At 36.1% G+C, this 27,453-nt stretch overlaps 1 protein-coding gene across 1 annotated transcript; it reads left to right on the plus strand.

The window, feature by feature from the left end:
• Positions 1–1,356: 1,356 nt before the first annotated feature.
• On the plus strand, positions 1,357–26,857 carry laptm4b (lysosomal protein transmembrane 4 beta). The gene is made up of 7 exons (XM_066691194.1): positions 1,357–1,610; positions 4,947–5,058; positions 12,425–12,498; positions 12,768–12,890; positions 13,184–13,282; positions 16,769–16,864; positions 26,464–26,857. Exons 1-7 carry the CDS (start codon positions 1,518–1,520, stop codon positions 26,536–26,538), a joined length of 672 nt encoding a protein of 223 aa, XP_066547291.1. The 5' UTR covers positions 1,357–1,517; the 3' UTR covers positions 26,539–26,857.
• The last annotated feature ends 596 nt before the right edge of the window (positions 26,858–27,453 follow it).

The following is a 27,453-nucleotide window of genomic DNA, read 5'->3' on the forward strand; positions in this document are numbered from 1 at the left end:
GGACTTTCCTACTTAGCAGTTTCCCTTGGTTTTCTTTCCTTAGAAATTACTCAATCAATTACTCTGCACATATGCTCTCCCAATGCATTAGCCTTCTGTTTAGATGTAGACCGTCCAGTTTGTACAGGTCCCATCTATCCCAGAAGAAAGACCAATGCTCCATAAACCTAAAACCCTCTTCCCTACACCAAGATTTCAACCACGTGTTAAACTTTTTAATCTCTGCCTGTCTCCCTGGTCTGGCATGTGGTACTAGAAGTATTTTAGAGAAAACTACTGTGGAGGTTCTGCTCTTTAGTTTTGTTTCCAACTCTTTAAATTAATCTTGCAGAACCTCTGCCCTACCGTTTCCTATGTTATTGGTTCCAATGTGGACCATGACCAGTGGATTCCCCCTGGGTTTTGCCAGTAGATCTCCCAGTGGAATTTACAACTTGCAAAAAATTACCCTTTCTCTATATCACTATGAAAAATTTGCAATGGTCCCTTGTCTATAGAACCTATAGTCTCTTAAGAAGTCAGAGGCTGATTACGTTTTTAAGTTATGTCTAAATACTCATTATTACAAACTAGTTTAATGTAACATATCGTTTTTATGTTTTTGTGTATTTTTACCACATTTCTGATTTCCTAAATAAATGTATTATTGATTATTTGTATTATTATAATGTAAACCTCTACATTTTTTGTGAACATCACGACCCAGAGAGGTTGAACATTGCACGTATGCTCTGTGTAGGCAGCCATCTGCCACAAGATTAAGAAGCTCTTGGTTGGAAGTGAAAAATGTTGCGTCCACGTTCAGTGTTGGATAACTTTAAACCCCGTGATCTGACGCTTTGCTTTCCAAAACCAATTTCCTTACGCAACAAGGCCATAACTGCGGTGATTTACAGAAAGCGTCCTGTTTGAAAAATCAGTTTTATATAAAACTGTATACATCTACAATGAAGCAAGCTATTGAGAAATTCATGTTTTGGGGACTGGTAGGTTTATATGCACAATTCAAAATAGAATCTAACGGTATTAAAGTATAGTCACCCCTGCCGTTTCAAACTAACATGACTACGTATTTCCCCTACAGAACCAAAAAATGAATGTAGAAATCGTCTATATGAAATTTATATTATTTGCCCACCAATTAAAATACCTTATATCTACAGACATGCGGGATGTTTTATACTGCAATAAACATCCTCCACCCATGTTGTTGTTTTTTTTACTTTTATTCTAATTCTATTGTTCATTTTTATTCTCTCTCTCTCTCTCTCTCTCTCTCTCTCTCTCTCTCTCTCTCTCTCTCTCTCTCTCTCTCTCGGTCTCTGTCTGTTTAAATCCTGCTCTGGTCACGTGGTGGAGAGCTGCTGGTCAGGTTGCACTGACATCAAAGGGGTTGAGGAAAGCTCCGAATGAATGCACTCTTGAGTCAAAGACGAAATACTTGTTTTTAAATTCTACGCATTCAAGTCTTTCTTTATTTATTTCATTCATTAAATAGTTTAAACACGATTCTGAAGATGAATTCTCCTTGGGATCGATGGTACTCCAGTAGCTGCTGCCTGTGTTGTCATGTCCGAACAGGCACTATTATTCTGGGGATTTGGTACATGGTGAGTAGCTGTGCTTTTCTTTACTATGAAAAGGTTAATAGACAATTTCGCGAAATGTCATCGACGCTGGACATAACGATGCTTCACTATAAATTAAACAAAGTATTATTATTATCCAGCTAACACACAACGTTGTCACAGCGTCAACGTACATTACGTTGCTACAACGTTGTGGCAACGTTGTGTGTTAGCAGGGTTATTATTAATATTATTAAGAAAGTTTACAAACGAGAGGAGGCCATTCGACCCATCATGCATTATTATTATTATTATTATTATTATTATTATTATTATTATTATTATTATTATTATTATTATTATTAAGTTGCACTCTTCAGTATGACTACAGACTATTTAATTGAATGTTTTCATGCATACAAGTTTGTGCATATCGTGCCAACATACACTGATAAATAGAACACAGTTGCCTGAGATTACTATTTCATTTTTCGTTGAATATGTTAATATATTACTTTAGATAATGGTCGGTATTATATATAAATAGAAATCATACTGAGAGAAATCCTTGACCTCTATTGGAATTAAGAGGATCAGAAACACATTTGTTTCTTGTGGGGAAAAAAGACACACACAATTTTTAATTTGTAATTACTCTGCAAGCTATATTGCTAAATGTGTATTTTATATTGATAGGCTATACCTCACTGCTTAAATACACTGGAAAATTTAATTAAAAGTTAGGACGTGATTTTTCGTTTTATAAATCACAGTCATTCTGACATTAATTGAAACATTTGATAATGTTCCTGTATTGTTGTTAATAAATTAATTCTGTAATGATTCAATCGTCCATTTAATTGTTAGGTCCACGATGGCACAGTCTAATAAAAGGGCACGAAACATTAAAATAACAAACTATGTTTGATAATTAGGATTTTTGTGTGTGTCTTGTGATACGCCATATAATAACATTTGCAGAAAGGTATCTAATCACATTTACCATATGAGAGTATATTTGATTAAGTATAATAATAATAATAATAATAATAATAATAATAATAATACATGGATTTTAACAGGTCGATTTCGAAAGTACATGCATGTATACAAAACCAATAATCTTACATCTTTCATCAAATATTGTCCATCTGTTTTAAATATTGGGCTTTAAAATATGTTCCGGGAAAACTCACAATTGTAGCGAAATAATAACTTTGTAGGCTAATATGTCTCCCTCTGCAAGTTTAAACTGTATGTTTCGCTTTTAATTCTAGTTGTATCTAAGGATGTAACCTCATCTTCGTTTCGTAACGATGTCTAACTCCAATACAGAAAACGTTATCTGGCTCAACGTTTTCTTTCTGCAGCAAACTATTAAGTAATGCTGTAATCCAATCTTATTTTTAGAGAATTAGATACGGTTGCACAACACAATAGTCTCCGTTACCAGCATTCATTTTCAACTACTTTGGTTTCTCTATATGCGTACAATTTACGTCTATAGGAGCTGTCCAGCAGTTCAGCTGCTCCGTTTCAGACAATTTTATGGGATTGTGCTATTGACCGGTTATTCTCCATTTAAGTAATGTATTTTGTTCCAAATACCCCTTTCAATTGAAGCACGTTTTAGGGTTGTATTGTTATCATAATAACAATAATAACAATACTACTACTACTACTACTACTACTACTACTACTACTAATAATAATAATAATACTGTGGATGTCACAAATTATGTATTGTTTTGATTCATACATCCTGATTTACCATTCAGCAAACTGAACCTTATGATGGAATTAAAATATAAATTAGTGTCCCTCTGATGGCCATCAATATGTCCTGAAACACATCTTTTAAATTACTGCTTTTCTTTAGTTTAACAGCCATGACAGTCAGCAACTTGTTTATATCTTTACCATAGCAAAGTGGTTGAATGAACTCTTGCTGATTGATAGGGGATCAAATACTTATTTCCCTCATTAACATGCAAATCAATTTAATTTTTTTGAAATGCGTTTTTCTGGATTTGTTTGTTGTTATTCTGTCTCTCACTGTTAAAATACACCTACCATTAAAATTATAGACTGATCATTTCTTTGTCAGTGGGCAAACGTACAAAATCAACAGGGGATCAAATACTTTTTTCCCTCACTGTAATACATTTTACAACTTCCAATTTAATTTTAGGTGCGGTCATACATCTTGGAAAGTAAAGCTAAGTGGTATCAAGATGAAAGGTCACAGTCAAGGGTTACGGGAAAGGGAGCAAGGAGGAAATCAATCAATAATGCAAGAAGCATGATAAAATACTATGAAGTGCAATCTAACGGGGATTAAAAAGACTAATATTACAAGTACTGTCTGAAAAGATGTCTTGAGTAAGCGCCGGAAGGAGGTCAAGGACTCTGCTGTTTTGACTTTGGTGGGAAGGTTGTTCCACCATTTAGGGACCAGGGATGAGAAGGAGCGGGCTCAGGAGGAAGGGGAGTGGAGAGGAGGCAGAGAGTCTTCTGGCAGCAGAAGAGCGCAGTGGCCTGGAGGGGATGTATGGGGAGACGAGGGACTGAAGGGGCAGTGTGGTTGAGACAACGGTAGGTGAGGGTCAATGTCTTGAACTGTATGTGTTTCGGTATTGGGAGCCAGTGGAGGGAGCGGAGCAGTGGCGTAGCGTGTGCGAATCAGGGCAGAGAGAATACCAGACGAGCCGCAGAGTTCTGGATGAGCTGGAGCGGGCGTGTAGTAGTTGCAGGCAGGCCGGCCAGGAGGGAGTTGCAGTAGTCCAAGGCGGGAGAGGACCAGTGACTGGACGAACAGCTGAGTCAAGTAGTTGGTGAGGAAGGGACGGATTTGGTGTATGTTGCTCAGGAAGAATCTAAAGGTGCGTGTCAGCATGGTAATGCGCTGGGTGTAGGAGAGCACAGGATCGAGGGTGACTCCTAGATTTTGATTTTTAGTGGAAGAAGAAGGAGAGAGTGTGGTGGATTCCAAGGGGATCGAGATGGAGAGATCAGCAGAAGGTGAGGAAGAGTGGGGGAAAAACAGGAGATCCGATTTGGAGAGGTTGAGGTGTTGTGAGTGCATCCAGGTGGAGATAGCAGACAAGCAAGAAGAGATGCGAGAGGGCATGAGATGGTCAGAAGAGGGAAAAGACAGGAAGATCATATTCCCACACCTTGAGCTATTCAGCTGAAACACTACAACTCCCCTGTGGTCTTTAAGAAGGTAGTCACAAAAAAAAGACAAACCATCTAGGCCCTAGTTTTTCAATAAAGTTTCTTAAAATATGCAGAAACAGAAATTCAGGAATAAGACAATGCTAATGGAATAACATACAATGGTCACTGATGTCTTGCTCTGTTCTCTCTTTGCTTCAGAGTATCAATGCAGTGGTGCTGCTCATTCTACTCACTGCCCTCAGCGATCCAGACCAATATCACTTGACCACAGTCGAGCTGGGAAATGATTTTGATGTCATGGATGATGCAAGTAAGCACATATTGCAAGGTCCTTGTGGTGCAGAACTGTGTTATGTGTTGAGCATTCATAAAATATATGCAAGGGAATCTTTTAAACATAGAGCTATATTCATACGGTGTTTAAAATTTCTTTAGACAGTTTATGGATAAAAACAAAACATAGGACTACATTGGTAAATAAATAAATAAAATGTAGGAAAATCTAAAAAGTGTTTTTCCACATTTTAATTCATATTATATTCACACTATCTGAAGTTGAGACAATTTATTTTATTTTATTATTATATAACTAAATATGAAGTCATTTTTAACCAGTGTCATTATCTATTTAATTCTAGTGCACTATACTTTTGCCTGGAGGTGCCTCTAAGGGTGTTTTCACACTTGGTTCGTTTCAGCAGTTTTAAGTGAATTTTCTCACATATATGAATGCTCCAAACTAACTCAGAGCCCTCTAAAGCAAACTGAACTGAGACCATCTTGGGAGATGGTCTGAGTGCAGTTCGTTTTAGTTCTGCTATGTAGTTCGCTTAACCTGTACATTGTGAATACAAAACGTTCCAGGTTCACTCGGTTTCACAATCACTTCAACTTACCATACATAGTTCATGGGACACAGCAACACTATCTGTGAGGCTCAAAACAACCATGACTGCTGCTGGGTTGTGTGATCCGAGGAGAAGACGACAGCACCCCTCCAGATAGGGAACCAGGGCTGGGAATGAAGGTCACCTGCTCGCCCCTTGCGAGTATTTTGTATGGAAGGAGATCAAAAATATTAATATACGTAAAAAATATGTATGTGAGTTACCACTCATATATTTGTGAGTTGGGTATAGCATTAATGTAAAAAATACGTCACAGGTCACAGGCCGAGATTGTGGATTGTGGAACAATCGATGAGGATTTAACAGCGCATGCGTTCAGCTATGGATGCTAAGGCTATTTTTGTTTGCATTTTAATAAACCAATACCAATCTCATAAAATTGCCAATTCTATATGCTAATTGTAAAACAATAGTATAATACTGCGCATTAAATATTTATAGGGAATTTTACTTTTTCATGTGGAAATGTTACAAACATTTTTTAGAAACTTTAAGGTAAAAATGAAAATGATGGAATATTGTAAAAAAATAACAAACACACAAAATCATTTTAAATTGTTTGTATAAAGATTGTAACACCATGTCGACTGCAAAATACCTTATATATATTGTATTTTACAGTCGACATTTAATAGTCGATGTAATAATTTGTCCAATTAAAAAACGATTTTGTTTCTGTAGGATAGTAGTTTTTATGTATTTATTGAATTATTCCATATTATTTTTACTTAAAGTTTCTACAAAATGTCTGCAAGATGTCCACTTGATAGACTGAACAGATTTTCAAAATTCATTTCCAGATACCTGCAGCCGTTACATCTAGTACCTTCCTTTTTTGAGCAACGTGTTTACGAAAATGACAAATGTGTATCGCAGATATTGTCCATAATTATTTCTCTGTAGTTAAAATTAAAATTAAAAAATTAAAAGTGCCCATTTGTGTTGCTTAAATTTGTCCTGTGTAGCCATGTCTGTATTAGCATATCTGTATAAAATACTGCCTATATGTTGTAACTAACATGGCAGAACTTACTCTTAATGACAGTTATAACATTTATATAGAATTATGAACACTCTGGGATCCATAACTTACTCAAACTGTTTTTCTCAAATGTCAGATTTTTTCCCTGGATAACCTTCACATAAACTTTATCAATTACAAATGTTTGCTAAATAAATTAATCCCACTGTAACATCATGTGCGGCAATTATTTTGTACAGAATTCCTTTAAAATATATATATTATATATACACTCACCTAAAGGATTATTAGGAACACCATACTAATACTGTGTTTGACCCCCTTTCGCCTTCAGAACTGCCTTAATTCTACGTGGCATTGATTCAACAAGGTGCTGAAAGCATTCTTTAGAAATGTTGGCCCATATTGATAGGATAGCATCTTGCAGTTGATGGAGATTTGTGGGATGCACATCCAGGGCACGAAGCTCCCGTTCCACCACATCCCAAAGATGCTCTATTGGGTTGAGATCTGGTGACTGTGGGGGCCAGTTTAGTACAGTGAACTCATTGTCATGTTCAAGAAACCAATTTGAAATGATTCGACCTTTGTGACATGGTGCATTATCCTGCTGGAAGTAGCCATCAGAGGATGGGTACATGGTGGTCATAAAGGGATGGACATGGTCAGAAACAATGCTCAGGTAGGCATTTAAACGATGCCCAATTGGCACTAAGGGGCCTAAAGTGTGCCAAGAAAACATCCCCCACACCATTACACCACCACCACCAGCCTGCACAGTGGTAACAAGGCATGATGGATCCATGTTCTCATTCTGTTTACGCCAAATTCTGACCGAAAATGAGACTCATCAGACCAGGCAACATTTTTCCAGTCTTCAACTGTCCAATTTTGGTGAGCTTGTGCAAATTGTAGCCTCTTTTTCCTATTTGTAGTGGAGATGAGTGGTACCCGGTGGGGTCTTCTGCTGTTGTAGCCCATCCGCCTCAAGGTTGTATGTGTTGTGGCTTCACAAATGCTTTGCTGCATACCTCGGTTGTAACGAGTGGTTATTTCAGTCAAAGTTGCTCTTCTATCGGCTTGAATCAGTCGGCCCATTCTCCTCTGACCTCTAGCATCAACAAGGCATTTTCGCCCTCAGGACTGCCGCATACTGGATGTTTTTCCCTTTTCACACCATTCTTTGTAAACCCTAGAAATGGTTTGTGCGTGAAAATCCCAGTAACTGAGCAGATTGTGAAATACTCAGACCGGCCCGTCTGGCACCAACAACCATGCCACGCTCAAAATTGCTTAAATCACCTTTCTTTCCCATTCAGACATTCAGTTTGGTGTTCAGGAGATTGTCTTGACCAGGACCACACCCCTAAATGCATTGAAGCAACTGCCATGTGATTGGTTGGTTAGATAATTGCATTAATGAGAAATTGAACAGGTGTTCCTAATAATCCTTTAGGTGAGTGTATACCTGATACCGTTGTCAATGGGTCAGGTAGGGGTGTTATTAACCGCATTGTTTTCAGGGTAGTGATTTATTTCTGTAGGATAAATCTAAACTCTGCAAAAAAGAAACGTCCCTTTTTCAGGACACTGTATTTTAAAGATAATTTTGTAAAAATAACTTTACAGATCTTTATTGTAAAGGGTTTAAACAATGTTTTCCATGCTTGTTCAATGAACCATAAACAATTAATGAACATGCACCTGTGGAACGGTCATTAAGACACCAACCGCTTACAGACAGTAGGCAATTAAGATCACAGTTATCAAAAAGGACACTAATGAGACCTTTCTACTGACTCTGAAAAACACCAAAAGAAAGATCATCAGGGTCCCTGCTCATCTGCGTGAATGTGCCTTACGCATGCTGCAAGGAGGCATGAGGACTGCAGATGTGGTCAGGGCAATAAATTGCAATGTCCATTCTGTGAGACACCTAAGACAGCACTACAGGAAGACAGGAAGGACAGCTGATCGTCCTAGCAGTGGCAGACCACGTGTAACAACACCTGCACAGGATCAGTACATCCGAATATCACACCTGCGGGACAAGAACAGGATGGCAACAACAACTGCCCGAGTTACACCAGGAACACACAATTTCTCCATCAGTGCTCAGACTGTCTGCAATAGGCTGAGAGAGGCTGGACTGAGGGCTTGTAGGCCTGTTGTAAGGCAGGTCCTTACCAGACATCACTGGCAACAACGTCACCAATGGTCACAAACCTACCTTTGCTGGACCAGACATGACTGGCAAGAAGTGCTCTTCACTGACGAGTCGCTCTTTTGTCTCATCAGGGGTGATGGTTGGACTTGCGTTCATCGTTGAAGGAATGAGTGTTACACCGAGGCCTGTACTCTGGAGCGGGATCGATTTCAAGGTTGAGGGTCCGTCATGGTCTGGGGCGGTGTGTCACAGAATCATCGGACTGAGCTTGTCTCAACGCTGTGCGTTACAGGAAAGACATCCTCCTCCCTCATGTGGTACCCTTCCTGCAGGTTCATCCTGACATGACCCTCCAGGATGACAATACCACCAGCCATACTGCTCATTCTGTGTGTGATTTCCTACAAGACAGGAATGTCAGTGTTCTGCCATGGCCAGCGAAAAGCTCTGATCTCAATCCAATTGAGCATGTCTGGGACCTGTTGGATCGAAAGGTGAGGGCTATGGCCATTCCCCCCAGAAATGTCCGGGAACTTGCAAGTGCCTTGGTGGAAGAGTTGGGTAACATCTCACAGCAAGAACTGGCAAATCTGGTGCAGTCCATGAGGAGGAGATGCACTGCAATACTTAATGCAGCTGGTGGCCACACCAGATACTGACTGTTACTTTTGATTTTGACCCCCCTTTGTTCAGGGACACATTATTCCTTTTCTGTTAGTCACATGTCTGTGAAACTTGTTCAGTTTATGTCTTAGTTGTTGAATCTTTTTATGTTCATACAAATATTTACACATCTTAAGTTTGCTGAAAATAAAAGCAGTTGAAAGTGGGAGGATGTTTATTTTTTTGCTGAGTTTCAAAACATGTATCTTTTATTTGCCAAATTCATGTTGGTTTCACAGGCAGCTGCACGTCTCTAGCTGGGGCACATAACGCTGACGCATGTGCTCTCAGTGCCTTGTGTTTACGTTGTCAACCAGAAAAGTGCCTAGTAGCATTACCATATTAGTTACCAATAATGAGGGTTTACCAATATAATTAAAATGTTTGCTTCTTCATGTGATTGATCACATACAACTATTTTTTTAAAAAGAGTTTTAAATGAGTTTAAACAAGGGAAAGCTAAAAACCAGGACATGTAAATGATTTTGAATATCGGGATGTTTAATAAAAATCTGTGACTGTACTGGTAAAACCTGGAGATACGGCTCCCTACCATTGAGTAAGTCAAATGAGCTATTAACTTGTCAAAAGGTGATGAAATGTTTGGTTTATGAGCCTGCATATGCGTAGTTTTTACAATAAGCATATATCACTTTGACAAGATTGGCACTGACATATTAAGATTGAAAAAAGCATTAGCATCTGCATTTCGCTTGAGCATTCAACAGCGCATGCGTTCCGTAACTGAACGCATGCACTGTTAAATCCTCATAGATTGTTCCACAATCCACAATCTCAGCCTGTGACCTTTGTGACATTTATGAAAGTGATTTAACGCTCTGTCCAACTCACATGTATATGTGAGTGGTAACTTACAAATATATGTGAGTGGTAACTCACAAATATGCAATTTGTAACTCACAAATATATAACTTATGATTTGTGCCTGCATTTACAAGTACAAATTATTTTTAGACATATTACGCACATTTTTGACAGTGATCACCCTCTAGCCCACCTGGCGAGCAGCATAAAAATACTCCTGTGTATTTGCTTGACTGGTGTATCTTTGGTATTTTGTTTCATGCTGAACTGACTTCAATGACATGAGCCGAGCTCTTCACAGCTGTCTTTGTGCTGCATTTTATATTGTTAATAACCAAAATAGCATTATTATTATTATTATTATTATTATTATTATTATTATTATTATTATTATTGTTGTATATTTGTATTATTAGTATTATTGTTGTTATTATTCTGATATGTTGGTTTTAATTTAGCCAATTCATTATTAATTCAATATACATACTGTACATATACATATTTAATTTTAGCATATTTATACACTGGTGTTCTGGGTTCCCAAAAAACAATAGTGTGAATGGTAAGTGGACTGAGACCCCATCACAGCTGAAGTGGTATGACAAGCCAAATTATCATTTAGTGATATCTTGAAATTATCTGAAGATATCTCGAAACAATTTGAAGATATCTTGAGTTGAATATATTTCAAAATGATTTGAAGATATCTGCAAATCATTTTGAAATATCTGCAAATCATTTAGAGATATCTGCAAATGACTTCCTGTTCATTTAGAGATATCTGCAGATCATTTAAAGATATCTTCAACTTACTATAAATATACTTTTAAATGAGATATCTTTAAATGATTTGCAGATATGTCTAATTGATTTGCAGATATCTTTAAATGATTTAGAGATATCTCAAAGTATTTGAAGATATCTTTAAATTAATTAAAGATATCACTGAATGATAATTTGGCTTGCCATACTAGTGGACCAGAAAGAGATCTGGGTCCTCTTTCAAAGCTAGGGACAGTGTGAATGTAAAGTGAACTGGGTTCTTTTTCTCTTGGTCCACTTAAAGACGACCAAGTTGAGACACACATAGACCCCTTCAATGTACAATTCATGCTGTATCCTTTATGATACTTTCTTAATAAGCAAAACTAAACAGGGTGTGTAATATTACAATATTTTTGTTTAATTGATCTAACCGCATTGCTGACACTGGCACTAGTGACTTGTATTAGAACTGACTGCACTGTCCTAATTCTCAAGGATTAACCAACCTTATGATTCCCTGCCACTGGGTTTACTTAGCTTACGTCAAGCCTTGGCCTGGTGCTGTAAGCACTAAAGTAGCATTTCTATTTTGTAATAGCTGTCAAAGCACATAAAGTACAGTGTGGACTCTACCCAGATGGAGAGGATTAAAATATGGGAATCTTTAGTTTTCACAGTGATTACGGCACAATAATTGTACAGAAGGGAACAAAGTGTAATGACATTTTATTATGTTACACAATGGTAAATTGCATTAGATCTCATGATATTTTTTACTTATGTGACAGCCTCTGAGTGTAGCTTTACTACAAAATGTAAGCTGCCACATTTTTTATTTGCAGCCTTTTGCAACAATTGCTTTCTGTGTGTATCTATATTTTTAATATTTCATCTTTAAACTAGGTGTATGTCATAAAAAGCTTCTCCAATCATCTGTCTTTCCTTTTGTTTATGTGCTCAGATTCTTGCTCTAACAATCAGCAATTTTATGATGACAGAAGTGTTACATAACAAAGTTTACAAATGAGAGGAGGCCATTCGACCCATCGTGCTCATTTGGTGTCCATTAATAACTTAGGGATCCAATTATATTCTATTTTGAATATTCTCAAATTGTTGGCTTCAAACACACCACTGTATAGACGTTAAAAATACATTATAATTTTGAAAGATGTGACTTTAAAACCGATCTTGGATTAGCAGTTTCAAAGTGAATTTTGATTAATCTGAATTTAATTTAGGAAAATGTATCAACAAGGTCTTATTTGAGCAATCCATTGTTCAATTAATATTGTCTTCTTTTCATGGAGGTACAGTGTAAACTTTTTCTGTTGCCTATATTCATCAAAATATTATTGTTTTACAGATATTTGCATTGCAACTGCAATCTCCCTCCTTATGATATTAATATGTGGAATGGCAACATATGGTGCATATAAGGTAACTCTATTTAAGTAATGTATTTATTGTTTAGAATTCTGTGTACAGGATACAGGATTTTTAAAATCTCTGTAACCTTCTGCCTGGAATTATTGATATATTTAAATTATAATGGTATATTAAATTGATCTACTGCATTTTTGGGTCAATTTATGAAAATGTTTGATGTGTTTTATTGTCATAAACATATACAAACATAAAAAAATTTTTCTGTGTTTCCTGAAGCATTCTATTTAAAAAACATGTATACTTTGTCTTTGTTTTCATAGGAACATGCTGCTTGGATCATTCCATTCTTCTGCTACCAAATCTTTGACTTTGCTCTTAACACCTTGGTTGCAATTAGCGTTGTTGTTTACCCTAACACCATTCAGGACTACCTCCAGCAGTTGGTAAGTAGTGTGGTTACTTTTTAACAAAAAAAGTTTAAATAAGCAATTGGGTCCTGCTACAATGTATTGGGTTTGTTTTCAATTGAAAGGGGGGGGTGTTGTTGGCAAAACAGAATACATCTGCAAGTTGGTGCCAGAGTACACTGGAAGATTTAACTGGCCTTGCAAAAATTGTATCTAGCATCAAAATGGAAGACCAATAGACCAGCTTCCATGAGGTCAAATTAAAAAATACTGTTCATGAAATCTACTTCTCGGTGTTGACTGCTGTTTTGTGTTTTTCCACTTGATAGCCAGGGAATTTCCCATACAAAGAAGAAATCATGTCGATGAATGTCATGTGCTTGGTTCTCATTGTTCTCATCTTCATCGGTTGCATTCTGGCCTTCAAGGTAAATATTCTACTCACACATTCAGCACACTGAACAAGTTTTAATTATAATAATTTCTAGCACCAATCACATGAATTTCCTTTCAGCTTCTTAGCAAATTGTAATAGACCATTGGAAATGTAAAGGAGTACTCTATAACCCCATTCACATTTGAGATTTAGGCCGAGCCAGGGCCGCCTTAACTCATATGTGAACGCGGTCATAGTTTTAAGGTGGCCCTGGGCCGGGTCAAAACTAGTCCAGCTTTTTGACCCAGCCTAAATCTTTTGAGGTGACCTAAAGGCGACCTAAATGTGAATATGAATGTGCCAGGCCCTGGGCCGGGTGGAAGGCGTCAGTGCGTGATGCAACTCAAACCACGCCCCCAGAGACTCACGTGTCTGATTATTATTATTATTATTATTATTATTATTATTATTATTATTATTATTATTATTTATTTATTGGCAGACACCCTTATCCAGGGCCAGTACAGTACAAGGTCAGTACAAGGCATCAAACATTACAAATTCAGATTTACTTAATACAAAGCAATTCAAACCATGTTACATTTTACAAATTCCAATTTACAGAAGTGAATACAATAAATTAGGTCTTACATCCTGGATAGTAAAAGCTGATTCAAAGGAGACGATGTTTCTTGATAACGCAAAAGTAAATACAGGCACCATAAAGCTTACACGACTTCACAAGACAAACAGTAGTTTCTCTATATTGTTTGAATTTCACTCAGTCATATCGATCTAGCCTTAAATGTACTGATATATATCGCAAGCTACTCACATCTTTATATATATAAATAAGTATGAGTTATAATGTAAACAGTTCAAACTTCTCGGTCAATGAAAATAAAGTGTGTAGCTGGTAAACTTTCTGTTGATATTTCTTCTACTAAGTATGATTGAAGTCTGAAAATTAACTATGCAATTTTCAGTTGTAAAATCATGTAACTTTATTCACTTATCCAAATTATGCCTTAAAACGATATAAATGTAAATGAAGCAGGTGTCAATTAAAACAATGCATTTTAAAATGGGACCAGTTTACTATGCAATCCTACATGCAATTATATTGAGCTGACTGTAGTACAATTCAAAATGATGGCTTTGGAAGTGTACTGGGACGATGCAGAAATTAAAGCACTGATTTACAATTTTGATGAAAGATAAAAAGCCGAACGAAATACACAAGCGCTACTGTGCATACTATGCATACGATTTCCTGTGATTTAATGTTGATGTCTTACTAAATGTGCTATGCTTTTGGGTGAATTATGTAACAGCACATTTAGACTTGCAGAACCAAAGTTACAGACATATATGAAATGGGTCATATATTAATGCTGCTAAACTGACATGTCTTGTCATGTATTTTTAAATTATATTATAAAGCGTCGGCTCCAAAGGGTTAAGATTAATTTCAAAGAAAATATAGAAGCAATTAAGTCAATATTAATAAATTGAGAAATAAATATATTGCATACACCTGTAAACAGACCTAATGTCATGAGTAACTAGTTTGTTTTAGCAGATTTAATTCCTGGCATGCGTTTAGTTTAGGACATCTTTTCAGCCTTTTTATGATATTTTATTCAAAAACGTGCAGTAGAGGGCTTCTCTTTTTTTTCCTTTCCTTTTTTCTGTATAAATGCATATTTCCAGTGAAAGTATATCTGTGCATTAGTGTTTCTTCAGGGTGGAGTTTGGTATAAATTGTGAAGAATCAAAGAGAAGTCTTCAGAAGAATGATTCAAGTATTTTTTTATGTTTATGCACTGGGATGTTTTCTTAAAACATCAAAAGATTTGACAAACATATAGCTTTTTAAAACTAGACACTTTTGTTTTTTCTAAACCAATGAAGGAGCCATTGATAGAGTAGGTTTCTACTGTTGCTTTTGGCCAGTCATGTCATCCTGAAAAATAGTCAAACCGTTTAATGCCTTACTGTGCAGTTATATGTATTTTCAAATAGTCAGAACTAGTCTGCCATATTAGTGCAGCTTTTAAAACAAAAACAAATGTTTCAACCAAAAAATGAATGTGTTATACTGACAATATAAGGATACAAATAAGATGGTGCTACATTACTTAAATATTGATGGATTTTGTTTGATGATACTGTAATATAAATTATGTAAACACTTGAGGGACAGATCAAATGTGCTGAGCAAACTGAAAATGTTTGTAATCATTATCAGAAACAGTATAATAAAATATTAGCTATAGACATATTTTTTCTTCTCCTGTGGATTTTGTCGTTGATTGCTGAGGTAGAGTTTATTTTCTGCTACCCTGTGATGCTTATTCAAAAGCTTTTCTAACCTTTATCAGGGTGATTTTATTCTGCCAGATATAATTATGTAGCTTTGTTTTTTAATGCAGGCTCATCTATAATTGACACCTATATGTAATAATCATTATATAATCATCAAATTTTGGCTTCCAGGTAATTTAACAACATATGAGATTTTGAGATTTGTAGGTGCTTAAGTGCTATAGATTTTGGTTGTCACAGAAAGAAGCCCACCTGCTAATAGCAAACTTCAAACCTGTACATTACAGCGGTTATGTTTATGATTAAATGAAAGTGACATCTTACTAAAAATGAAGCCACAACTGAGTATAGTTCTTTAGTTTTCTATTAGCAGATGGGTCAATTTTTTGATTTAATCCCAGCCATTATCTGATCCCCACATGGCCTACATACTTAATTAAAGTGTAATTAAATGAAACCAAGTTAAATTTCTGAAGCATTTATTATGTACTGTCTTGTGACTTTACAATTTGACCATCTTAGGAATTTAATTTGTAGTTGAACACTGTGCCACACACAAGATAGGTTTCTTTCTTACTGGTAGCAGAGGTGTAAAGTGTTTTGTTACTTCCCTTGAGCTTTGAGGAATCTCTCTTTTGTGACTAAATAAGCATTATTACAGGTTTTGTTGAGCTTGATAGGAGGATCCTTGGAAAATGATGTCTGAGAGCTTGTTTATCTGCAGCTTGAACCCATATGAAAATATATATATTGTAATATATGATAGTAATATATGATCCTTATATCATATGCCAGTGTTTGCTACTTTAATGGGATATCTTCCAAATATTGATGTCGTGCCGAACGAGACACATGGAGACTGAAAAAATGAGTTAGAGTGAGAAGAAGAATTTAATTATGGCAACAAACTCGGATTTATGGACTTGGCTAATGAATATGGACTCTGATTCGGATTGGTTATTGTGATGCCTGTCATGTATTAGATTGAATTGACACTTACTATAAAACATTGTTGTGTAATGACATTGGGGCAACCTATTCTAAATCATTTAAATATTTAATTGTAAATGTTGTTATATAATATGGAAAAGTGTATTGATTGGATATATAATGACTACTGAATGTGTTTATGTTCTGAAAATGTTGTGTGCTATTTGTGTTATTACATATATTCGAATGTAATTTATATTACACATATCTTTTTGTCTAGGCCTACCTCATTGCCTGTGTATGGAACTGCTACAGATATGTCAGTGGAAGACAATCCACAGATGTGTTGGTGTACGTGACAACTAATGACACAACAGTAAGTCAATTACAAAAGTTCATTCTATGTCTGAAAACGTTGCATAATTTGTTACTATTTTGTCTATGTACGTTCCTATATAATTGTCTTAATGTATATATTATCAATAGTGCCCTTTAGTTACTTTCTACTCTGAAATCACCTTACAGCTGCTTCTCACATATAAGTTAGGAAATTGTATGTCTGCTCCAACCCACCTATGGCAGACCAGCAAGATGTTTATGGAACATTCACCAGAACAATTTCACATAAGGAAAGGTTCACAGCTTAGTAAAACAACAGTAAAGTCAATATGATAGAAGAGGAAGGAAGTGAAAGCAAAGTGCTGAATACAGGCTTTACCATGTGCAGGTCCAAACTGGTAAACCCATTAGCTTGGCCATGTTCCTATGTGTAAGTTGAAGTCTTTCCATGATTAGTCTTTTACCACAGAACTGGCCAATGTCACTTCAGCAAAATGAAATTAAACTTCAAAACAGGAGAATAACTGAGATCTGTTTTGCTAATCATATGTTACTGTGGTTCACTGTGCAGTCTGAGCAGTCTACAGCAAACAAATAAGTATCAGATTATTGAGAAGTAGGTTGTTACATGGCCGGTATGTAACTGCCAGCCAGTCTCAAGGATTGTATTACAACGTGTCACGTGGTATCTCATAAACTTTTGACCTCAGATGTCGTAATGCGTAGAACTGTCTGCTTTACGAAAGAAACTGTAATACATATTTTATTTGTAGCATTAAAAAGTAATTACTAGAGATTTTGGGCAACATTTTGTTGTTGTTGTTTTTTCCCCCCAGACTGCCCAATCAATAAGACCTTAGTGTTAATAAATAAATATGTTGGTTGAGTATCATGTAAAAATCCTTTTTAAATTAAAAAATATCTCAATCCAGATATAAAATGTTATCTTCTACAGGTATATGTTGAACTATATTGCATATGTGTAAATAGTTTGAATAATGCAGTTAGTTTAATTTGCTCATGCAGTTTTTAAGTAGTCAGTAGGTCAAATCAGTCAGTCCTTCAAGAGTACACTTTTAATCATTCAGATTATATGTCCTTGACACTGTAAATGTTATATGCAGGTATTTGTATAAGCAGTCTCTGACCTCTTTCATCCATTGCTGAGCCCTTATTTACTTCTCTGCACTTTGGAAATGAGTCAGCTCTGCTCCTGCTCAGACACAATGCAGTGAGATCAAGTTACATGCACTGCCCTCAACCTGGGAAAGGGCCATACATATTTACAATTATTTGTAGTGCCAAGGTCTTGTTTTCATTTAATCTGTTTGATGTGATTATCAGTTATTCTAATACCATTATTAGAAGGAGAAATCAAGAAAGACATTCTTCAAATGCTGTGATCCAAAACATTTAGAAATAAAATTAAAATAAATACATACATTGAAATGACTACACCTCTATCAAAGCAGAATACGTATATATAGCTATATTCAAAAGTATTCATATTATTTGAAACAATGTTTTTAAGTGATTTATTTAGTTTAATAAATATTGTACAGTAGCTATATTAATTTTTCTGTTATAAGCCTAATGTAACATTGTAAAGAGTCCAGACTGGAAAATGTCACTTAAACACTTGCTTAACTTTCTCTGAAAAATCTGTTGAAAGGCAACATTCTGATTCATTTTTTGATGATGTGATCTTATTTTATATGTTTTATGGTAACTATTTTGTATGGGTCTATTTATTTGCTTTGCCTCAAGGTTCTAAAGTTTGCCTGGTGACAAAACAGCTTAACTTTACGCTTGACTGGGAAGCTACTGAATAGTTTCATAATTTACACTATTATTATTATTATTTATTTATTAGCAGACGCCTTTGTCCAGGGCAACTTACAATATATAAGAGCAATACAAAGTGCAGTAATACAGTGCAGTTCAAGGCATAATACATTTTACACTACTGGTTAAAAGTTTTAGAACACCTCAATTTTTCCCGTTTTTATTTAAATTTATGCAGTTTAATGTCTCAGTGTACTGTACTGAAATAAAAGCATAGAACAAATAAACAATTGGAGATAAAAGAGAAATCATGGAATTGTTTTGTTTAACAAAATTGAACCCCTTAAGCTGACAAACCCCTCTGGTACCCTTAAAAGGGCACCAAATCCATGTGCTTCTCTTTAATCCCATGTGTATTGTTTTGTTTGCCAAGTGTTTGGTATCCCATGAAAGGTGAGACTCTCTGTTTTTTATACCCCCTCCCCCCCACATTTACGCCCCCCTACGAATTCTGAAATACTTGGTCTGATTAGGAATACAAAATCTCAGAAAATATTGACAATTATGACATATTCTGGAACCAGACAGTCTACTGACCAGAACAAGACCATCCACATTTTGGTAGAAGCAACACACACCTGTAGAGAGCTCAAAATGTCAAGATGGAAAATTCTGTATACAGTTTACTAATACACAATGATTTTACATAATTGGATTCTCTGTATTTGATAGAACATCAAGTAATGTATACTATAATATATTAATTGTTAGGTGGTTCTGAACAAAACAAGCCTATTTGCAAAGAAATCCAATTGAAACTGAGTGATCTGTGACCATCTGAATGAGCCCCCCCACTCCCACTGGAGCAGACTACGTGTTTACCCCCCGGGCTCTGAATGACAGCGTGCAACATGAAAACTGTAAATCGGATGTGTTTGAGAATGAAACGCTCTGCTAGCCAAGAGAATAAGCTTTCAAATTATGTGCGCATTGTAGGAATACAGTGTAACTTCTATGCACAGGAGCCGTGCTTAACACTGTCTAATAATGCTTAAGAGGGTGTAGTAACACAGTATATAACTCTGAAATGTACATTATGTTTCAGTTTTTGGAAACCTAAACTTTTGTTTTAACCACTGGCAGCTTACCGCTTACGTTTGTACCGTTTCAGGTTATTCACTGAACTGGAAAAATGGGGATGTTCTAAAACTTTGGACCGGTAGTGTATAGAAATTAAGTCGTTTATTAATTAAGTTTTTATTAGGGCTGCTTCAATTAATAGAATCAGGTCTATTAATCAACTAATTAATTGATCGACGATCAATTTTTTCTCTAATAGAGCAGATTTAATTTTTTAATTTTTTTATTATAATGACTGGTGATTATACGGTTAAATTGTAAAGTAGGCTAATCATGCAAGAAATTACACCTAGCGTCACATCACAAGAGCGACAGTAGAGTTTTCACACACAAAATGGAGGGTTACAAGCCGCGGAAGGGAAAACTACAATGAAACTTCGATTTCAAACTGAACTCAGCAGGAAACGTTGAAGAAAAAGGAAATGTTTTCTGTTTAATTTGCAAACAGTCCTTTTCTTACAAGGGGAGTGTGAGCAGCTTACAGTACCATTTATGAGCAAAATACCCGGTTGCTGTAGCGAGAGGGGAAGGCAAATCTTCCAGGTTGCAGCTAAACAGGCAACACTGGATTGCTTCACTGAAAAAACAGTGAGTATGTCAAAACAAAAATCATTAACAAATTCTCTTGCAATGTGGATAGCATCCAGCAGTCAACCAATCAACATAGTTGAAGATGATGGGTTAGAAAAAGTTACTCAAATTGCTCTTGATTCATATAAATACCGCCTTCCAACCAGAAATACAATAACAACACACATTAAACAAATGTACGACGAAGAGAAAATGAGAATTGAAAGCGAACTTGAAAAAGCAGAGTTTTTGAGTTTGACTAGTGATTTGTGGACTTCTGTTGCTAATGACAGTTACTTGGGGGTCACTGGGCACTGGATTGACAAGCAGTGGAGAATTCGAAATGCATCTCTGCAAGTGAAACATATAACAGCATTGCAGACAACTGCGCTGCCGATTTTCAGGAAGCGGTTTCAGAATGGAACCTAGAAGGCAGAATTGAAGCTGTATGTGCTGACGATCCGCGATATATTGTTTAAGGCATAAGTCAAATTGAATTTGAAAGTGTGCTGTAAACACTTTTCAACTTTGCATTAAGAAAGCATTGCAAATTTCTTTTATTGACAATCTTCTCTCATGGAGCCGTAAAATAGATGTTCATTTTATACACAGCCCTGCAAGCAATGTTGAACTGTGTGCAAAGGAAGTAACAGAGCTCGGACTTAGCCATAAGCTGGAACAGGATGTCCCCACGCAGTGGAACAGTACATTTAAAATTAGATTAGCAGTCTTCTTGCAGTAAAGGATGCAGTGCATAGCACTTTGGATTCAAAATCAACAACTATAAAGTGATTTACTGAAGTTGAATGGGAGCATTTAACAAAATTAAAAACATGCTTGAACCCTGTTTAGAAGTAACAGAATTGCTTGCAGGGAGTGAATATGTTACATTGAGTACTGTAATTCCTGCAGTATCTCATTTGCGACTACAGATGCCATTTTCAGACAACGATCCTGCTTTTATTGCTCGATTAAAACATACTCTTATTGATGACTTGGCTGAAAGAATGATCAACTGGCCACAAATCGAGAAATACAAAGTGTCTACAGACCTTGATCCTCGATTCAAGACTCTCCAATGCATTTCTATGGAGGTGGATTTGGACACTGGGCTACAATAAATTGCACCAAGCTCACAGAAGAAGCGAAAACATAAACCCCATTCACACTAAAACAATTGCCAGCATTTTGTTGCCGCCAAGGTCTGTGTAAATGGGTCATTGCCGGAAAATCGTTGCCAGCAATTATCCGGCAAGGGTCCTAGTATAAATGCCGGCAATTTGCCCACAATGTGTCTGTGTGAATGGAGCAGGAAAATGGTGATTGTTTTGCCTATATAAAAAAATACAATAACACAGTAGTGTGTCTCCTAAATATCCATCTCGGAGTATTTTACTGCTACTGCCATAACTTTAAATGGGGAAATGATCGGACTTGTACAGACACGTCCAGAGTGTCGGTCCGGGTTTCCTCTCCCGAATCCATAGGCCATATCGCTCTTGCCAGCGATCTCTGTTTTATGTGTGAATGCATCCTTGCCAGCAATTTTCCCGCATTCAAACCCAGTGTGAATGGGGGGCAACAGGAAAAAAGCAGGCAAACGTTGCCGGCAATTTGCCTGCAATTTTGGCGGCATTTCAGTGTGAATAGGGCTTTAATTTCCAACCCACTTCGTGCGCACAGGAGAACTACAGGGATCAACGAGCATCCTTAGTAACAGAATTAGCGGTGTACAGATCAATGTCTGAATTGGATGACAATTTTACCAATCCACTTGAATGGTGGAAACTGCACTGCTTACAAATGCAGCGACTTTCAAAACTGGCCAAGGAACTCCTCTGCATTCCAGCCACTTCTGTCCCATGCGAGAGAGTATTCAGCACAGCGGGAATTGTGGTTAACAAGCTGCGTTCGTCTGAGCCCAGAAAATGTCAACACCCTGGTTTGTCTGAGGAACTGGTTAAAGGGTAAACCCAAAACCTCGCCGCCTGGTCCTGGCAATTTTTTTACCATTCCCATTTAGCATTGTTATACTGTTACAACTAATGCCTAGTATTTATTATCATATTACTGTGTAGCACAACCACTTTAAGAGCATTGCACTTTTTTAAAAGAGCATGATTAATCAACTAATTTCCTTTGATTAACCAATACAATATTGGAATCGACTGACATAAAAAAATGATATATTCAACTAATTGCTCATCACTATTTTATGAACAATCAATCAATCAATCAATCAATTTTTATTTGTATAGCGCCCTTCGCAGGGTAGCCACAGAGCGCTTTACAGACTGGTAAACATACAACAAACATACAGCAAAATAAAATACATAAATACAATAAAATTAAATATAAACCTGTAAACATTTTACATGATCTAGAATAAAGTAAGTGAACATTTAAGTAAATAAACCATGCAGGCACAGAGGAGAGAAAAACAAAAATACTCCTATGGATGGCATGTAGGAGAAAATGAATCTCTGGGGGTCCACGGCTTAGGGCCTAGGCCTAATGGTTGCCTCCCCTCCAGGGAGTATGGTTATTACAGCATCAAGGAGATCAGAAAGTTCTTTATCAGTGCTGCTGGCTGTGCTCTGGAGGAGGCCTCTCGCTGGCCATCGGGGGTGGGGGGTTGGACCATCAACAGACTTTGGGTTGCGATAGCTCGTCAGACCTTGGGTGTGGATGCCCCATTGACCATCCGTGGTGAGGTGCCTCTGGAGTGGGTTGTGCCTCATCAGATTTCCATGGTGGGGGACGAGGTGCCTCATTGGACCGTCAGAGGGGGCTGTTGCTGGAAGATAAGAAGACAGTTGTGCTCAGAACAATAGAAATGATTTAATATTTTTGTTTCTAGTTCACATGTTTAAGTAGAATACTGAAACAAAACTGTAAGGTGCCAGGCCCTTGTGGTTCAGTAACTTGAATCACAGCCAGACCAGTGTATTTTTTTGATGATCGTCGCATTCCTGTGCATCAGTAATAGTCAGTGAAGAGAATGAAGGGAAGGCCAGATGTAGGAATTCAGGAATCCTGCTGTCAGGAGTCTTGCAGAATGCACACATAGGCTATGGTCAAGAGAGAATGAAATCATTGGGATTCAGTCCTCGGGTTTAGAAAGGGAAAACGGGGAAAAACAAAGAAAACATTTTAACAAAAATGATGTGACACAGTTCCGTACATAACTATATTATCATAATCTTGAATATAATTTATAGATACTTTGTTTTGTAACTCATAGGTATTTCCTGGTACGGTGGTAGACCAGTCAAAGCATTTTTCTTATAGAAACCCACTTATTTTTAAATACTCTGTTGTCCAAATGTATTTAAAATAAATGACATTATTTTAATTATTTTATGCTTTTCACATAAAGAAATAGTACCAATAATTATACATTCCTTGGATTATCTTACCTTAAAGGTATAATTGTTTGCTTTTTTAAAATAAGTGTGCTATTCATTACCATTATGTTTGAACATACGTGTCCATTTCATGCTTAAAGTTGGTCAAATCCATGGCAAAACTAAAATATTCATATTACAAAATACAGGGAAACACTCTGTAAAGGCAATGAGAATCGAATAACCATGAACAGAACATGAAATGTTATATATAAACAGGGCAAGCAATAATCATGATCATTATGTATTTTTAGTTTTTTCCCCTCGGTGTATATAACAGACCTTTGATTGCTCTTGGCAACAGCACAGTATTTACATGTACATCGCAAATATACTTTTCCAGTTGTAATCTGTTTTGTTAATCTGATGGAAATGAAAACAAGCTTACTGTGTATTTTATTTCATGGAATTTATAGCGTGGTACACACACTCAAAGATACATGGTAAAAGTGCCATTGATATCACTCTATTGAGCATTTCTGTATTTTGTAATTTGAATATATCTGTTTTGTAGATAATTTGACAACTTTTAAGCATGAAATTAATGCATATGTTCAAACATAACACTAATGAAAAGCATTTTTGTTTCAGAAAAAGCAAGAAATAAGATGTTTAAGCTTCTCTGTCTAAATTCAGTATGAAGTCTACACATACCTGCCTTTGGGTTGTGATTCAGGGCACAGCGGAGTCTGAGACTTGATGAAGTTATTATTGCGGTAACTGTTAAAGTCCCTGATGTAGAAAACATCTGTAGTTTAGATGGAGGTACAGAGGTTGCTGATTAACCATATGTATTTCATTATACCAGAAATACAATACTTTTGTAAATCTTTCTGAACTCTGTTTATTTCAAGGGATTACCCAAAGAAAGATCATTAAAGGGCTTTAATACATTTAGCATTTCATCTTTTTTACATGGTCACACAATCTTACTGAAAATACATGGAAATGCACTTTGAAAATATGAGTTATTAAATATCCAGTGTATCACTGTAGGAAAACATGTTTTGTAATGATAATATTGTTCTGAAGAAATTAAACAGTATCATACTTTTGTAAATATCACTTTAGGATCTGTCTAAATCTGACCACTGTAGAGTTTATTTATCTAGCTACGTCAGTGACATAAGTCACGACAATAAAGCCCACAGATTAATTCTCAAGCTGTGATAACAAACTATACTTCTCCAGGTTTAAATCCTTTTACTGCTGGAAAGAGAAACCTCGAATAAATGGTGCTTAATATTGATAGTTTAAATTATTTTTAAGATATACTCTTACATAATCATATGAGTATGACTGTTGAACCATATGTGGCTTCCCTATACATTAAAGGACCAGTGAGAATGCTGTGATCCATAAACAACTTCCATGCTGGCAAGTTAAACTTAATGTATACAGATATGCACAGAGAAAAATTTCCCACTAAGGGATTGCCAAAGGATTACATTTCCTGGAATGTTTTTACTGACATCATTTATGCACAAGGGGCCCTTATTTTTATTTAAACCAACACATTGATGTATGTATGTATGTTTGTATGTATGTATGTATGTATGTATATATTTTCACTTTATATTCACAAAGTAAATGCAATCTTGAAAAACTGACATAATTAAGCAAAAAGCTGTGCAAATATGACCTTTAAATGTCAATGTTTTCAGCTGTGTCGTGTGACGTGTACACATGCTTTTGTCTTCCAGGACATTACATAACAGTTCTAACTTATCATGACTGTTCAAATCCTTTCTTTTGCATTGGGTGCTCTCTAGCTTTATTGCTGCTTGCATGAACTTAGCTTAACACAAAATTAGCATCACATTTGAAAAAAATATGAAATGTAACTGAGCTCAAGCCATGTTTTTTCTTTTCTTATTGAAAATGTGTACTAGCAGTTAATGCCACAGACCTGAAGGGAGGTTAAATGCCCCCCAAACTCTTTTTGTTGAGTCTACAGCTAAACCCCACCCTCAGCCATTCATTCACTCCTGTGCACAATAAATTCCCTCCCCCGGCCAACACCTTCATGTGAACTCATCTCAAGCAAAAATACAACTTTTACAAAATATGAACTTTGTGTTTTATTTTAATTATTATTATTATTTTAATCTTAAACATTATAACATTATAAACATTGGTAATACATTCTAGATATTTTGTGTAATTTTTTTAGCCTTATTGCAAAAGCAGATGGCTGTCTGTTAGTTTATCCTAGCAGTTTAAGTAAAGGTAATTACTCTTTGCATTTTTCCTTGTAATGGTTGAGTGAAAGTATGTGTGCTTTTATTACAATTATACTCTTGTCGAAGCTGTTTTGGGGGGACAAAAACTCCCAAAGATAAAGCGCTACTACAAAGCCAAATAGAACTTCATAAGAAATTACCTGAGAATATATAAATTAATTATTAATTTCAAGCATATATAGTGCCTAGTTTCAATAGCTTAAACTCACAAGTTTGCTGGTAGGAATAGTCAAATGTCTAAACTTAAAATATTCCTTCAAAATATTTTCCATCAGAGAACTTGATAGGATGCTCTTTTTCCCTATTGACCTTGCCTCAAATCCTTTCATTAATATATATTTAAAATGTTAAAGCAGAAATACTTTTTCTTTTGTTCTGGTGTTCCCACTGTTTGTTTTCTGGTGTTTTCTCTAACATTGTCTTGCAACATGAAATCTTGCTGAGAGTTTGGTGAAACCTCTCTCTCACAATACCTGTCCATTGTGTTACAGGTGCTGTTACCACCATATGATGAGACAGTGGCAGGCCCCGCAAAGCATCTGTCTCCACCATATGTCTCTGCATAAGAGCAGGATCCAACCTCTTCTTTCACTTTCAGCATTTCACTCATTTGTCACTCCCAGAAATAACCAGTACAGTATTCACAATTTTATTTTTATTTGACACATTATTTCAAATTTGAAACATCCTCTCATCACACTGCTCTTGTTGTACTGTCTTGGGAATGTGCTACCATTGAAACTTCACTTTCAATGCAAACCCTATAGTGTGCAATGGGTTGTTTTTTTATTCATGTCATCCTTTACTGGTGCAAAATATTAATGTAACAATGGAGAAAATTGTTGAATGGGAACAATGCAATAAATACACTGTCCCTTGTTCTCACTGAATGTAATAAAGTGTTTTTTATTAATTTTGTAAGAATATGAAACCTTTAAATAAAAATTAAAACATTCTAAATGTACTGCAAAAAAATAGGATCTGTTAATCAGGTTTTCATTGGAAATGTTTGTTTCCCATCAAACATCAGATTGCCTTCAAAAATTATTTGTATTCCTGGTTGGGTACACTTTAAAAAGGTGTGTGTGTGTGTTTGGAAGAGATTCAAAGAATTGCATCTCCCTGCAATCTTTTATCTAATAATGGCAGAAAATAAACCAGTGTCTCCTATGTTGGTTATAATGTCTCAGTGTAATATATATTGCAAGATTATTTTTCTTACATATAATTGTGATCTTTCTTCTGTATACCAAAAACAACACCATAAGATAAAGAGTGAGTTTTCAGAATAGCAATATTTATACAGAACATCTTAAACTAGGGAATCTCCTTGAAATATAATAACCAAAACTAATGTGCTGCTATAGTATACAGTGAGGGAAAAAAGTATTTGATCCCCTGCTGATTTTGTACATTTGCCCACTGACAAAGAAATTATCAGTCTATAATTTTAATGGTAGGTGTATTTTAACAGTGAGAAA

The sequence above is a fragment of the Amia ocellicauda genome, chromosome 18, assembly GCF_036373705.1.
Source record: "Amia ocellicauda isolate fAmiCal2 chromosome 18, fAmiCal2.hap1, whole genome shotgun sequence".
Taxonomy (NCBI): Eukaryota; Metazoa; Chordata; class Actinopteri; order Amiiformes; family Amiidae; genus Amia; species Amia ocellicauda.